General features: G+C 45.3%; 1 protein-coding gene across 2 annotated transcripts in view; it reads left to right on the top strand.

The window, feature by feature from the left end:
- rab11fip4a (RAB11 family interacting protein 4 (class II) a) overlaps positions 1-13,183 on the top strand; it is a 70,772-nt gene extending 57,589 nt beyond the window's left edge. For both annotated transcript variants that reach the window (XM_088317839.1, XM_088317840.1), the window contains exons 11-14: positions 324-461; positions 536-682; positions 12,534-12,677; positions 12,749-13,183. In XM_088317839.1, the coding sequence (XP_088173965.1) occupies positions 324-461; positions 536-682; positions 12,534-12,677; positions 12,749-12,865 (546 nt within the window). In that variant the 3' untranslated portion in view covers positions 12,866-13,183. The remainder of the gene's footprint in view (positions 1-323; positions 462-535; positions 683-12,533; positions 12,678-12,748) is intronic.
- Positions 13,184-17,021: the final 3,838 nt, after the last annotated feature.

Here is a 17,021-nt window from a genome sequence, read left to right as displayed (position 1 = left end):
TTGTCCATTTTGGAGAAATTTTGGGTCGCAAAATTTTAGGTGCACCCTATGGTATTGGAAAAATACGGTAATTTCAGTATATATAGTTTTTATCAATATGCCCGAGAAAGTGTAATTAGTTTTTAAAGCTTTTGACTGAATATGAGCATAAAATGGATTTTCATCCTTTTTTCATACTTGGTCATAATATCAAAATGTACTATTCCCCAAACACTACACTCAATACTTAAATTGTTTTGATTGATTGATTGATGCAATATTGTTACATCTTCAAATTCCCATTGTTGATTTGGACAGTGATTTGATTTGGCCTAAATTTTTAGGAGAAACAGAGGAAGATGGACAAACTGGAGGACACAAGCCTCAGGCTAAAAGACGAAATGGACCTCTATAGGAAAATTATTGACAAACTTTGGCATAATCGCCGTGAATTTCATAAGGAAAAGGAGGCCATGCAAGAGGTATGCGTTCATCTAATAGAAAATTTCGCTACGGACATTTCAGGAATTTAACCCAATCTTAATTCCACCTACAGCTGATCGATGATCTCCACAGAGAGCTGGAATACTTGCAGCTGTTTCGGATGGAAATGGAGCAGCCAGGAAAATGCAAGGGCCTTTCTGAGCACAATACCAAGCCTCGGGAGGTGGAAATGGAACTGGAAGTCAAAAAATTGAAACAGGTTACCACTCAAACAGACATTATGTTTTTGTTTTTAAGGATTCTAGGTTAGTCTTAATAGTTATATTTGGGTATTGGTGGCATGATTCACAGCTTCCTTTCTCACATTTTCAAGTTTTAAAAAAAAAAATAATTTTTACAAATTAAAGCTGAACTCACAGCCTTTGCTCAAATTATTTTTATGCAACTTTGGCAAAAAGTAAAGCTTAATTTAAAAAAATATATATATACAATGCCACAATCCTGGTACACCTACCTTCGGACAGTGTCACGCATTCGTCTTCATCAGATTGAATGGGATGCTTTGGTGCGCAGTCAGTGTGTATAGTAAATAAAAGGCCAAATAATATAGCGTCCCGATTTTCTGAAAAAAAGTTCAAGATGATTAAGTATGGTGTAAATTGCTGTCAAAAAGATGAGTGATTAACAATCCCTGTGAGTTCAAATCAACATTGTGCGTTTGAATTTTTTCTTGTGAGTATGAATCAAAATTGTAAGGATTTAAATTCTTTTCTTGTGAGGAGAAATTAAAAACCTGAGTACATTGTCTTGTCAATGGGGTATATGCAATAGAAGAGGTGGGAAAAAACTAGTGAGCCCAACTATTTTCAGATGACTGTTGTGCCATAGCTTGAGAGTTGTACACATCAACATCTCAGTTAGTCATGATAATTGTAAATAATAATTCAAGTACCAGCGAACAAAACACTTATGCTCAACATTCCTGTGTGCTTTTATGTTGGGTTTCATCTAAATTCAATAGCGCAGTTAGTTTTTTGAGATTACTCTCGGATGAGGATGCTCGACCCTACACAAAATCTGTAAGCCTGTGAGTCCAACGCTATTATTTGAGATAGAACGTGTAACAACTATTGGGTCACTCTTGTGAGTGTACATCTGATCACGAACCGGAGAAATGCCTGCATTACTCCTGCTCGCCTAGTGGCACCACGTCAAATAATTTTATATGGTTTGGAGGATAATTGACGAAAAACCTCTTTAAGTCTGAAGGGGGTTACAATAAAATGAGTGGGGAGTTCTTTTTCCAATAAAGAGGTCCTTTTGTATATGGACGAAGTTTATTTACTAGTACAGCTATTGGACATACAAGACACGACAAAATCCTATTCTACTGCAAGCCTGAATGAATGAAGAAGCAAAATCAAAAATCGGAAATGAATAAGCGGTGAAGGACAAAATGGGACATCTAATAGATGAGCGTACAAACTGGGACCTCTTTGATCATCAGGACCTTGATGTCTACACGCATTGTGTACTGGACTACATCAAGTTCTGTATGGAAACTGTGTCCCTACACAGGACCATACGGACCTTCCCAAATGCGAAGCCCTGGATGTCCAGCCAGGTCTGCTCTCTCCTCAAGGCCCGTGACGCTGCCTTCAGGTCAGGCGACAAAGCCCAGTATAGGGTGGCTCGTGCTGACCTGAGCAAAGGCATCAAGCTAGCCAAGGCAAACTACAAGAGGAGGCTGGAGGCCCACCTTGCCAGCAACAGACCACGGGAGGTGTGGCAGGGTCTACGGAGCATCACCAACTTCCGAGGCAGCAGCACGACCTCTGTAGACCCGAGTGCATCGCTGGCAGAGGAGCTTAACTGCTTTTTCGCTCGCTTTGACTCGCCCCAACCGTCACACCCCCGCACTTCATGCCTCAACTCCCCCCCACTCACCGTAGAGGAACACGATGTGAGGCGCGCGCTCCTGGCTATCAACCCCAGGAAAGCTACTGGACCCGACGGAATACCAGGCAAGGTCCTCAGAGCATGTGCCCACCAACTGTCACATGTTTTCTGCAGGGTCTTCAAACGCTCCCTGGCTCAAGCAGTCATCCCCTCCTGCTTTAAAACGTCCACCATTATTCCTGTCCCCAACAAGTCACCCGCCGTCCACCTGAATGACTACCGTCCTGTTGCTCTCACACCAGTCATCATGAAGTGCTTCGAGAGGCTGGTTCTCCAGCACATCAGGGACTGCCTTCCTCCCACTCTGGACCCCTACCAGTTTGCATACCGGGCTAACAGATCCACTGAGGACGCCATCGACACTGCTCTGCATGTTGTGCTGGGCCACCTGGAACAACAGCAGAGCTATGCAAGGATGCTCTTTGTGGACTACAGCTCGGCATTCAACACAATCATGCCGGACATCCTCGTCGCCAAACTGGACATTCTCGGCCTCCCTGCCCTCACACGCATCTGGATTAAGGACTTTCTGACCAACAGACCCCAGACTGTGTTGCTCGGCCCCTACACGTCCTCCACCCGTACGCTGAGCACTGGTTCCCCTCAAGGATGCGTGCTGAGCCCTCTCCTATACGCCCTCTACACCTACGACTGCAGCCCGGCCCACGGCAACAACACCATCGTCAAGTTTGCTGACGACACGACAGTGGTCGGCCTGATCTCGGAAGGTGACGAGACAGCCTACAGAGAGGAGGTCCAGAGACTGACGGCTTGGTGCGAGGACAACAGACTGCAACTCAACATTGCAAAAACAAAGGAGATCGTCATCGACTTCAGGAGGAACAAGACGGTGCCGCCCCCCCTCTGCATCGAAGGCGTGTGTGTGGAGAGGGTCCATACGTTCAAGTTCCTGGGAGTACAGATCTCCGATGACCTTTCTTGGACACACAACACCACAGCAGTGGTAAAGAAGGTCCACCAGCGTCTGCACTTCCTGAGAGTCCCCAGGAAATTCTACCTGGACAGGAAGCTGCTGCTGGCCTTCTACCACTCGTCCATCGAGAGCCTGCTGACGTACTGTGTCTCCACCTGGTACAGCGGCTGCACTGAGGCGGACAGAGTGAGGCTCCAGAGGACAGTCAAAACAGCGCAAAGGATTATTGGCTGCCCTCTCCCCTCACTGTCGGACATCTTCACCGCCCGGTGCCTCAGAAGGGCTCTCAACATCGTCAAAGACAATACCCACCCAAACTCACACCTGTTCGACCTGATGCCCTCTGGCAGGCGCTACAAGTGCATCAAATCAAGGACCAATAGACTGAGAAACAGTTTCTTCCCAAGAGCCATCTCCATTCTAAACTCACACACACACACACACGACCACCCGTACCTTGCAGAACAGCAACGTGATGTGTTTTTATATACCCTATTCAGTATTATTTTCCATTGCACTAACTATTCTCTTATTTATCTAATTTATATATTTATCTGAATTATTGTTGTATTGCACTGGAGAGGGGAGCTCTCTAATCTCGTTGCACACTTGAGTACAATGACAATAAAGGGATTTCTGATTCTGATTCTGATTTCTGATTCTGTAAGAAGGTGTAGTGATGACTGTTGCGACAGTGTGTGACTTTATGGAATACACAAAGTTTGCTAGTGTTGACTTACAAATTTGTATGCGCCACTAAAAGCCAAGGGAGCCGCATATGTCGTCACTTACGTCTGTTCAGTAGGGTCTCGTGTGTTGAGCAGGTGGGAAGAGAAGAAAAAAAAAAGAGAAAAGTAGCATCCAAAGAAGAACAAACGTGACAATTGGACAGGCAAAGCTTGGTGGGGTTTTACGTGATCAAGGTGTGCGATCAAGGATGGAGCGGAACGGGGTCGTGGCCTCAGGGTGCACTCACATAAGCCGCATTTTCACAGCTTCACCTGCCACGTGCGTGGTGGTGGGTGAGGTACCAGTACTCAAGCTAGTGGCCACTCCACAGTCGGAGATAAATCACAAACCACCAAAAGTTCATTAAAATGAAATTTGGGAGCCAAAACGCCCTCAAGACTTTGTTCTCTTGGGTGACCTTGAAGAGCTGGGGGGAGAGAGAGTTTGGCGTGAAGAGCGCGTCGTAGGGCGAAGAGAGTGAGTGTCATGGGTGAAGAAATTAGAAATTAGAAATTAGAAATTAGAAATCCCTTTATTGTCATTGTACTCAAGTGTGCAACGAGATTAGAGGGCTCCCCTCTCCAGTGCAATACAACAATAATACAGACAAATATATAAATTAGATAAATAAATAAGAGAGTGCAATGGAATTTAGTACTGAATAGTGTATATAAAAACACATCACAATGCTGTTCTGCAAGGTAAGGGTGTTCTCGTGTGTGTGAGAGTTCAGAATGGAGATGGCTCTCGGAAAGAAACTGTTTCTCAGTCTATTGGTCCTTGATTTGATGCACCTGTAGCGCCTGCCAGAGGGCATCAGGTCGAACAGGTGTGAGTTTGGGTGGGTATTGTCTTTGACGATGTTGAGAGCCCTTCTGAGGCACCGGGCGGTGTAGATGTCCGACAGTGAGGGGAGAGGGCAGCCAATAATCCTTTGCGCTGTTTTGACTGTCCTCTGGATCCTCACTCTGTCCGCCTCAGTGCAGCCGCTGTACCAGGTGGAGACACAGTACGTCAGCAGGCTCTCGATGGACGAGTGGTAGAAGGCTAGCAGCAGCTTCCTGTCCAGGTTGAATTTCCTGAGGACTCTCAGAAAGTGCAGACGCTGGCGGACCTTCTTTACCACTGCTGTGGTGTTGTGAGTCCAAGAAAGGTCGTCGGAGATCTGTACTCCCAGGAACTTGAACGTGTGGACCCTCTCCACACACACGCCTTCGATGCAGAGGGGGGGCGGCACCGTCTTGTTCCTCCTGAAGTCGACGACAATCTCCTTTGTTTTTGCAGTGTTAAGGTGCAGTCTGTTGTCCTTGCACCAAGCTGTCAGTCTCTTTACCTCCTCTCTGTAGGCTGTCTCGTCACCTTCCGAGATCAGACCGACCACTGTCGTGTCGTCAGCAAACTTGACGATGGTGTTGTTGCCGTGGGCCGGGCTGCAGTCGTAGGTGTAGAGGGCGTACACGAGGGGGCTCAGCACGCATCCTTGAGGGGAACCGGTGCTCAGCATGCGGGTGGTGGACGTGTAGGGGCCGAGCAACACAGTCTGGGGTCTGTTGGTCAGAAAGTCCTTAATCCAGATGCGTGTGAGGGCAGGGAGGCCGAGAATGTCCAGTTTGGCGACGAGGATGTCTGGGATGATCGTGTTGAATGCCGAGCTGTAGTCCACAAAGAGCATCCTTGCATAGCTCTGCTGTCGTTCCAGGTGGCCCAGCACAACATGCAGAGCAGTGTCGATGGCGTCCTCAGTGGATCTGTTAGCCCGGTATGCAAACTGGTAGGGGTCCAGAGTGGGAGGAAGGCAGTCCCTGATGTGCTGGAGAACCAGCCTCTCGAAGCACTTCATGATGACTGGTGTGAGAGCAACAGGACGGTAGTCATTCAGGTGGACGGCTGGTGACTTTTTGGGGACAGGAATAATGGTGGAAGTTTTCAAGCAGGAGGGGATGACTGCTTGAGCCAGGGAGCGGTTGAAGATCCTGCAGAAAACATGTGCCAGTTGGTGGGCACATGTTTTGAGGACCTTGCCTGGTATTCCGTCGGGTCCAGTAGCTTTTCTGGGGTTAACCGCCAGGAGCGCGCGCGCCTCACATCGTGTTCCTCTACGATGAGTGGGGGGGAGTTGGAGCATGAAGTGCGGGGGTGTGACGGTTGGGGCGAGTCAAAGCGAGCGAAGAAGCAGTTAAGCTCCTCTGCCAGCGATGCACTCGGGTCTACAGAGGTCGTGCTGCCGCCACGGAAGTTGGTGATGCTCCGTAGACCCTGCCACACCTCCCGTGGTCTGTTACTGGCAAGGTGGGCCTCCAGCCTCCCCTTGTAGATTGCCTTGGCTAGCTTGATGCCTTTGCTCAGGTCAGCACGGGCCACCCTGTACTGGGCTTTGTCGCCTGACCTGAAGGCAGCGTCCCGGGCCTTGAGGAGAGCGCGAACCCAGCTGGACATCCAGGGCTTCGCATTTGGGAAGGTCCGTATAGTCCTGTGTAGGGACACAGTATCCATGCAGAACTTGATGTAGTCCAGTACACAATGTGTGTAGACATCAAGGTCCTGATGATCAAAGAGGTCCCTGTTTGTGTCTTGAAAGCAGTCCTGTAATTCACTCATGGCGCCGTCACGCCAGGTTTTCACAGTCTTTGTGGTGGGCCTGAATCTGCGCCTGAGAGGGGTGTATGCAGGTGCGAGCTGGAAGGACAGGTGGTCTGACTGGCCGAGAGGGGCGAGTGGGAGGGCCCTGTATGCGTGCTTGATGTTCGAGTACACATGGTCGGGAGTGTTGTCTCCCCTCGTTGGGCACTTGACATGCTGGTGAAACTCTGGGAGTACAGTCTTTAAATTGGACTTATTAAAGTCTCCCGCTACTACGTGAACGCCATCAGGGTGGGCCCGCTGATGTTTATTGATGACGCACGCGAGTAGCGAGAGCGCTGTGCTAGTGCTAGCGTCGGGAGGGATGTAAACAGCTGTGACAATCACGACCGTTAGCTCCCTCGGGAGAAAATAAGGCCGGCATTTAACGGACATGAACTCGATGTCGGGGGAAGAGTGCTTCTCGACGATCGTGCTATCGCCGCACCAGTTCTCATGCACGTAAACACAGAGCCCCCCGCCCCTCCTCTTACCGGTGTCCCTCGTCCGATCCGCGCGATGTAGCGAGCGCCCGGCCAGCTGGATGCTAGCGTCGGGGACATCTGCGTGCAGCCAGGATTCCGTGACGACGATCACACTGCTATCTCTCACATAGCGGTTCCCCAGGATTTGTAATCCCAGATCGTCGATTTTGTGGACCACGGATCTGGCGTTGGTGAGGTACTGACTCGGCAGTGGTTGCCTGTGGGGCTGCCGCCGCAGCCGTTGCAAGACACCGGACCTGCAGCCCCGCTTCTGCTTCCTCTCTCTGCGTCGCCTGCGCCGCCTCCCGGTCCCGATGACAAGCCACGGTGAGCCGGGCAGCCTCGCCAGTTCGTCCGGAATTTTGCGATCATAGCAAAATTCCTCTGTGATGGTTAATTCGCATCGATATCCAATGTCCACGATGTCCTGGCGGGTATATCGATGTTGTGCCTCAGTTGGTGCCAATAAGAGCAAGCAAACACTAATAAAAAGTAATAAGGAGCACTGGGAGGGAGAGCTGTTAGCCGCTGCGTCTACGCGCGCCGCCATCTTGGGAAAAAAAAAAAAAAAAGAGAGAGAGAAAGAAAGAAAGAGAGAGAGAGAGATACAAAAGCGAGGCCTTTTATCTGCTGAAGTATCCGCGCCCCTCAGCTTCAGATTTCAAGTGAGGCCCAAATATTTTACTAACATTTGAGTCTATTGAATTGTTCTTTGAAACCTTTGTTCCTTTCACAGTTTCTAACTGGCAACAAATCTCATGTTGAACCAAATCCGAAGTCCAGGCAATTAAGACTATAACGTTGGACCATATCTATACTGTTACTTGTCCCGGCCGCAGAACAGTGGAACAGCTCTACACCCTCGGCAGGGTCCTCAAGGGTGCATGGGATTTCGCCCAACCAGTCTGCATGGGTTTTGTGTACTTGGAGAACGCATTTGACCGTGTTCCTCAGGGAATTCTGTGGAGGGTGCTTGGGGAGCGCGGGATAGCAAGCCCCCCAATACGAGCTGTTCGGTCCCTCTACCACAAGATCAGGCAAAATGGAGTTTCCTCCATTGGGCGTCAGGCCCTTCCCTCAGAGATCGGGTTAAAAGCTCGGTCATCCGAGAAGGACACAGAGTTGAGCCGCTGCTCCTCCATGTTGAGAGAAGCCAGATGAGGTGGCTTGGTCAACTGGTTACAACAAGGATGACCCAGGAGAGGCAGGAGATACCATATCTTCCGGCTGGCATGGGAACGCCTGGGAATCCCTCCACAAGCGTTAGAAGACGTAGCTGGGGAGAGTTAAGTCTGGGCTTGCCTGACCCCGGATCTGCGGCAGATAATGGATGGATGGATACAAATTAAAATTACATGTGTTTAATTTTTTTGTGTGAGTATGAATCAAAATTGCATGGGTTTGAATTCTTGTATTTTTTTCTTGTTAGAACAAATCTAAAACTTGTGGGTGTATTGTCTTGTCAATACAACTATCGCATTGACTTTGAATCTCAACACACGAATTGCCAGCCGAACATACCAATCACTTTCTGCAAGTCAAAGGAACTGAACCAGCAAGAGCTGGCGATGTATTCAAGGGCATCTTCGAGCTGGGACAATGTGTAGGAGTCATTCCAGGTGACTTCGTTGACCAGGAACGCTGGGCCCGTCTATGGGCTGGGTGTCTGCTGCCCCCAACATTTGTTGCACCTTTTTCTCAGAATCAAAATCAGAATCAGAAATCCCTTTATTGTCATTGTACAGTGTGCAACGAGATTAGAGAGCTCCCCTCTCCAGTGCAAAACAACAATAATTTAATTAAACATATAAATTAGAATAATTAAAGAATTAATAATGAAATAGAAAATAATTACAAAATTGGATAATAAAAACACATGATGTCGCTGTTCTGCAAGGCAAGGGTGGTTGTGTTTGTGAGCGAGAGTTCAGCATGGAGATGGCTCTCAGAAAGAAACAGTTTTTCAGTCTATTAATCTTTGATTTGATGCACCTGTAGCGCCTGCCAGAGGGCAACAGGTCGAACAGGTGTGAGTTCGGGTGAGTATTGTCTTTGACGATATTGAGAGCTCTGCTGAGGCACCAGGTGGTGTAGATGTCCGACAGGGAGGGGAGAGGGCCGCCAATCATCCTCTGTGCTGTTTTAACTGTCCTCTGGAGCCTCACTCTGTCTGCCTCAGTACAGCCGCTGTACCAGGTGGAGACACAGTAGGTCAGCAGGCTCTCGATGGACGAGTGGTAGAAGGCCAGCAGCAGCTTCTTGTCCAGGTTGAATTTCCTGAGGACCCTCAGGAAGTGTAGACGCTGGTGGACCTTCATAATCACTGCTGCGGTGTTGTGTGTCCAGGAGAGGTCATCTGAGATCTGTAATCCCAGGAACTTGAATGTGTGGACCCTCTCCAAACACACGCCTTTGATGAAGAGGGGGGGGGGTGGCACAGTCTTGTTCCTCCTGAAGTCGATGACGATCTCCTTTGTTTTTGCAATGTTGAGCTTTAGTCTGTTGTCCTCACACCAAGCCGTTAGTCTCTGGACCTCCTCCCTGTAAGCTGTCTCGTCACCTTTCGAGATCAGACCGACCACTGTCGTATTGTCAGCAAATTTGACGATGGTGTTGTTTCCATGGGCCGGGCTGCAGTCATAGGTGTAGAGGGCGTACAGAAGAGGGCTCAGCACGCGTCCTTGAGGGGAACCGGAGCTCAGCGTTCGGGTGGAGGACATGTAGGGGCCGAGCAATGCAGTCTGGGGTCTGTTGGTCAGAAATTCCTTTATCCAGATGCGTGTGAGGGCAGGGAGGCAGAGAATGTCCAGTTTGGTGATGAGGATGTCTGGGATGATTGTGTTGAATGCTGAGCTGTAGTCCACAAAGAGCATCCTGGCATCGCTCTGCTGTTGTTCCAGATGGCCCAGCACAACATGCAGAGCAGTGTTGATGCCGTCCTCAGTGGATCGGTTCGCTCGGTATGCAAACTGGTAGGGGGTCCAGTGTGGGAGGAAGGCAGTCTCTGATGTGTTGGAGAACCAGTCTCTCAAAGCACTTCATGATGACTGGTGTGAGAGCAACAGGACGGTAGTCATTCAGGTGGACTGTGGGTGACTTTTTGGGGACAGGAATAATGGCGGAAGTTTTCAAGCAGGAGGGGATGACTGCTTGAGCCAGGGAGCGGTAAAAGATCCTGCAAAAACATGTGATAGTTGGCGGGCACATGCTCTGAGGACTTTGCCTGGTATTCTGTCGGGTCCAGTAGCTTTCTTGGGGTTTACAGCCAGGAGCGCACGCCTCACATCGTGTTCCTCTTTGGTGAGTGAGGGGGATTTGAGGCATGGAGTGCGGGAGTGTGACGGTTGGGGTGAGTCAAAGCGAGCAAAGAAGCAGTTTAGCTCCTCCGCCAGTGACGCACTCGGGTCTACAGATGTTATGATACTGCCTCGTTAGTTGGTGATGCTCTGTAGACCCTGCCACACCTCCCGTGGTCTGTTGCTGGCAAGGTGGGACTCCAGCCTCCTCTTGTAGTCCATTTTGGCTAGCTTAATGCCTATTTTCAGGTCAGCACGAGCCACACTATACAGGGCTCTGTCACCTGACCTGAAGGCAGTGTCACGGGCCTTGAGGAGTGAGCGAACCTGGCCGGACATCCAGGGTTTTGCGTTTTGGAAGGTCCGATTGGTCTTGTTCAGGGACAGAGTTTCCATGCAGAACTTGATGTAGTCCAGTACACACTGTGTGTAAACATCAAGGTCCTGATGATCAAAGAGGTCCCTGTTGGTGTCTTGAAAGCAGTCCTGTAATTCACTCATGGCGGGCTCATGCCAGGTTTTCACAGTCTTTGTGGTGGGTCTGAATCTGTGTCTGAGAGGGGTGTACGCAGGTGTGAGCAGCAAGGACAGGTGCAACTCGTCATAGTGTATAGCTTTTGGTTCCATTCAAAATGAGCCAAACATTTACACGTTTTGCACTAAACATCAATGCGTATTTAGTTTATGGACCGCTGCAGCATCGCACGAGCGCACAGAGACAAGCGTGGCAGCAATTAAAAAATAAATAAATAAATCAATAAAATATCGAATCGAAATCGTGAACTGAAAATCGAATCGGGGCTTGAGTGAATCATTACATCCCTAAAAATTACACAAATACAAAATTATACTTGACAGAAAGTAGTTTTTAAAAACTTGAGAATGAACAGCCTCCCTTGCAAAACCGCTTTAGTGCATTTATTACAGTAATACATTTTGTTTTTAATGGTATAATGGCATTTTCCCTCAAATTGCAAAACCTTTTTTTACCAAAATCGTTCAGCCATACCTCACAGAATTTTTTAAAAAGAAAAATTAACATCTATTGTTAAGTAAGTGACTTTCTGCAAGTTGGCATATTTAGAAAGTTTAGAGCTGGTACAACCAAGTAAAAAAGTTGTGTCCGCCCGTTTACAACCAGTACAAAAACAATCTAGAGCTTTAGTTTGCATTTATTTTATTCAAGTACAGAACATTCTCATGTTTGAGGTTGAATTTATGTCACCCCAAATGTTTGGAATAAATGGGTCATACGTTCTCATACCTACCATTGCTGACCATTGTTATTCCAAAATGTTTTAAATAAATGTGTCAATTATTCTCATACCTACTATTGCCGATGATTGATATTCCAATTAATAGTATACCTTAATCAAGTCTCTCATAAAGAATTCATACGAAAAAATTTAATTACAGCATGCATCATTCTTGCTGATATCGGATTGGACGATAGAGGAATCTCTAGTCCGCAACATCGGTATTGGATAGGAAGTGAAACATTTTTTATTGGGACACACCTAATCTCAATTGTCTTTATTATTCATCGTACATACCTTGAAGAAATCCAGTTGCCAAATCCGGTTAGCACGATGGCCTAACAGTGAGAGACAGCAGCGGTCGTGGATTTTGAATCCCGGCTCCGGCCTTCCTGTGTGGAGTTTGCATGTTTTCCCCGTGCCTGCGTGGGTTTCCTTTGGGTACTCTGGTTTCCTCCCACAATTCCAAAAATATGCATGGCAGGTCGATTGAACACTCTAAATTGCCCCTAGGTATGAGTGTGAGCACGGATTGTTGTTCGTCTCTGTGTGCCCTGCAATTGGCTGGCAACCAGTGTGTCCCTCGCCTACTGCCCGAAGATAGCTGGGATAGGCTCCAGCACCCACCGCGACCCTAGTTAGGAGAAGCGGTACCGATAATGGATGGATGGATGTGTTGTATTGTATTGTACTGTATTGTAAATAGCAACTCTGGTAACGCAGAATGTAAAGTAAATTTCCATTTGCAGCTGAGTATTACAAATCTTTAACAACAATAATGTTTCAATCAGAACACTGTCTGAAAGGAACAACCTTGTTTGTGCTTCTACAGGCGAACAATAAATTGCGAGATCAAAACGATGACTTGAATGCTCAGATTTTAAGTCTGAGTTTGTATGAGTCAAAGAGCCTGTTTTCCAGCCATGCAAAGGTCCAGTGTTTGGCTGCTGAAATTGACAATGCTTCACGGGATGAGGTCTGTTTCCTTTTTTCCTTTATGTGATTGACATTCATATTGGTTTTACGATAGCATTTCTTCTTTTTCAGCTCGTTGATGCTTTGAAAGCACAGGAGGAGAACAACCTGCGTTTGCGGAAATACATGGACAAAATAATTTTGGCTATTCTCGACCATAACCCCTCAATCCTAGAAATCAAATGTTAAACAGAACTCTAGAAAGCCACTGTATCTGACTAGATACAGTTAATGTTAATGAAACAACAGTGTAAATTATTTTACTGTGCTATAACAGGTGCAAAGAAAGTATTATTTCATTTAGACTCATACTGTATGTCATCAAATATGTAGTAATACTGTTGCGCTAATAGATTTCACCAAATATTATTTCATCAAACACTATTCATAAAAATAAATGTTTCTTGCTGTTGAGAAGCAAGATCCTGATTATTTAGCACGCTCTGTTACAGCTCCAGCTGTTGTGAAATGCGCTATATAAATAAAGTTGTATTGTATTTTATTGTATCTTTGTGAAATGTTTTTTTGGCAAAATTGGTGTAAATTACAAATGAGAAACGTACAAAACAAGACAAACTTATTGCTTGGGTTAAATTTGACCCATTTTGACATTTGACAGAAGTAAAAAAAAAATGCCTAATGTCTGAAATGTTATCTGTTTTCCTAACATAACCCAAAATAATCCATCAATGAAAATACTTAATTTCATTATTTTATACAGATGCTTGGGCGGCATGGTGATGACTAGTTAGCACGTCCGCCTCACAATTCAGAGGTACAGAGTTCGATTCCAGCTCCGACCTTCCTGTGTGGAGTTTGTATGTATGTACTCCCCGTACCTGCATGGGTTTCCTCCCACATTCCAAAACATGCATGGTAGGCTTATTGGACACTCTAAATTGCCCCGATTTGTGTTTTGAACGTGGATTGTTGTTTGTCTTTGTGTGACCTGCGATTGGCTGTCAACCAGTCCAGAGTGTACCCCGCCTACTGCCCGAAGTTAGCTGAGATAGGCTCCAGCATGCCCGTGACCCTCATGAGGAGATGTGGCGCAGATAATGGATGGATGGATGTACAGATGTTTCAAAATGTGTCTAAACTGAGCCGAATCCTTGTCAAATTCGACCCAGGTGTACAAAACTAAAATGAGTGTATATTGATCAGCGTGTTAGTTAAATCAAGGTGACTTGAAGTAATGACGGGAATCTTGAAAACGTACAAGCCAGAAAGATGATTTTTGTTGTAGTTGTTGTTGTTTTTTCATAGAACTATGGAAACAATGTTCAAGAGGGAGCTTGAACCAGTCTAGAGAACTAGAGAATATCAAAGCAGGAAAAGTTCAATTCATGTATGTTTGGATTTTTATGGAACAGTGGGGTGGGTGGCTGAAACAATCCAGAGACCTGTCTTTGTTGCCCCCGCATCATACATGAAAAGGAACCACATTGTTCTTTAATATAGGTTTTTATCCTTAACCTAGTGGTGTAAAACATATGATATACTTTCCTGTTTCCATAAGACATTAATTAAGAGTATGTCAGAAAGGTTAGTAATTGATATGATCTGCAGTTCAGAATTTGATACATAGAATTCATTTGAGGATATTTATAACCCAGCTCAAAACTGACTTGAAACATGCTACAATTACGTGAAAAAAAAACGTATTTACAATCTCTGAAATATTTCTTTTTTTTTCAATATTTTTTTATGTAGTCTCGCCACTTTAATGTTCAAGATCCTTTATTAATTAAGGGAAAAATATTCATAACTCATCCCTCTGAGGTAAAGTTTGCACACCCCTTTTTAAATCATGAATGAACTTTGGCTAATCCCATTTTAACTGAGTTCAATTTCACTGATCACACACAAGACTAATTACAGACCTGTCAAATAAATAGAACTAGTCTGACTAAATGAAGTCGTCCAAAAGATCTCATAATGGTGCAATTAAATACCATGATCCAAGGAAATTGAACAACAGATAACAACCAGAGTGACAGTGACCTATCAATCTCGAAAGGGTTACAAAGCAATGCCTGAAGCTCACGAGTCACGAACTCTCCCACACCACGATGAGAGCCATTATCCACAAATGGAGGAATTGTGGTGAATAAGACAGTACTCCAACGACGTAGCCACTCATCCACAAGGTCGTAAAGGAACCAGAACAACATGTAAATAACCACAGGCCTCCGGCACCTCAGTTAAGGTCAACAATTAGGAAAAGACTGGGAAAAAATGACACCATGCCGAAAACCACTGAATAACACCAAACATGGTTGTGGTTTCTTGATGATCGGTGGTTGCTTGGCTCCATCAGGACCAGGACAACCCCTTGTGATTGATGTAACGACCTAAAGAAGAATGTACGGCCATCAATTTGTGTGCTCAAGCTAAAGCGTACTTACACTACAGGAAATATATATTTTTCAGTCATGCTAAACTATCTTCAACCCATTTCTTTATGCTGCATGTTTCTGATGACTGTGTTGATTTAAAACACGTGGAAGAACTAGAAACACTATTAAAATCATTATTTTGTTCGCACAATGTCCATCAACCCCACTCAGTAGAATTTTTCAATATCCATTTTCTTTCCAACTTATTCTGTTCAGGTTTGCTGACCTACTGGAGCCAATTAACCATTCACTCAAGACTACCATTCAAACTTCCAATCACACAGATGGGCAATTTGTGTCTTAAATCACTCTTAAATCTCATAAACGTTTTTGAATTGGAGGGGAAAGCCAAAGTCCATGGCTTGAAGAGAGACCACACAAACTCAAAGAGGACAAGCAAAGAGTAAGAAAACTTCCTGTTTGGCAGCAGTGTGAACCACTTGGCTGTAGTGAAGTTTGAAACAGCTTAACCAGATGGAATGAAAATGCTTTTTATATGTGACGTGACCTATTGCCATCTGCATGAGCCACTACATTAATCAGAACAACCGTTTTACAGCCATGTGAAATGTCGAGATCAATCACGTAATTCAGGGGTGCCCATTGCGTTAATCGCCATTGAGCAGCAGCTCGCCAATGTGGTTGATCACATTTACATACAGAGCAGCCAGTCATATATAGGCAAGTTTGACAGTTAAAATAAACTCATAAAACACTGAAACATGGGACCATGAAATAATTAATTAAATACAGAAATAATGATATATTTTATGTATAATTATTGGTTAGTTAATTATTGACACATTGATTTTATTTAATTCCATATTTAATTAATGAAACATTGAATTAATGACACTTTAATTTAATTATTTTATGGTGCATTTATTTATTTATTGGATTTACTTAATTCCATATTTAATGAAGGAATGAAACAATTAATTAATGACCATTTTAATGAAATCTTTCAATGGTGTATTTATTTAATTTTGGCACTTTCAGTCCTCCAAAGTCTTAGACATCACCGCTCATGCACATACAAGGGCGTGATGTTATAATTGATGGTATTATGAGGGGGATTTATTCAATTTGGACAAAGTAGGACTTCACTGAAGGCCTATGTGTGAAATGCACGGCCCACCACTAGGTTTCATGCAGATATGCAAAGTACATCAATATATACTGTACCTAAAAGATATAAAGAATTCTAGTTCTATTTTCATATAAATATATAAATAAAGTCGGTAGATCACTTGTACTTGGTTATTTTATAAGTAGCTCGCATGCTGGAAAAGAGTGGGTCCCCCTGAAATACAATTAACACAAAACAAGTAACTCATGCCATTCATATCCCATGTGCTGCAAAGCATTCAAGGTGTGCCTCAGCCAATCAGATGGCTGGTTAATGATGTCATTAGTAGTGTGCTTTGGGCAGCGTGTTTTTTTTTTTATGTCTGCAGAGTCTGTTGTGTAAAGGTTAATCGAACCTGTGATGTTTCTTGTTTGTAATAACATTAATGATTAGACAGACTACAACATCGTGGACAGCGGCCTTTTTATCCAGCTTTCTCCCACACATAGTACTAGACTGTTGACACCTGACTGACTCAAACCGTGGCCATCGGGAATGCTCATACCAGTCAATCCTTCAGCGCTTTGCAGTTTTGAACTTTACCAATAGGGAGTGCCAAAGATGCGCCGCAAAATGCCTCCAGTAGGTCATGCGTAGTGCTCCAAAAAGTCACACGTACAAATCCAAAGAACTCGGCCCATAAACAAAGCGCTCCGCATTATAGAACGTCCCGTCTGATTTGGTGAAAGTTTGGTACTTATACCTTATGGTCCTGAAAGGTGCACACGTGCATGCATTGCGTTGCTTAGCATGTCTGCAAAATGCAATGAAGGCTTGCAAAGCAATGCAATGCAAGTGTGCACACGTTGCTGGCTTA

The sequence above is a fragment of the Idiotropiscis lumnitzeri genome, chromosome 15 (genome assembly GCF_059441095.1).
Source record: "Idiotropiscis lumnitzeri isolate Australia: NSW breed Sydney's pygmy pipehorse chromosome 15, RoL_Ilum_1.0, whole genome shotgun sequence".
Classification (NCBI taxonomy): Eukaryota; Metazoa; Chordata; class Actinopteri; order Syngnathiformes; family Syngnathidae; genus Idiotropiscis; species Idiotropiscis lumnitzeri.
The sequence above is the reverse complement of the archived record's forward strand: the minus strand, read 5'-3'. Positions and strand labels throughout refer to the sequence as shown.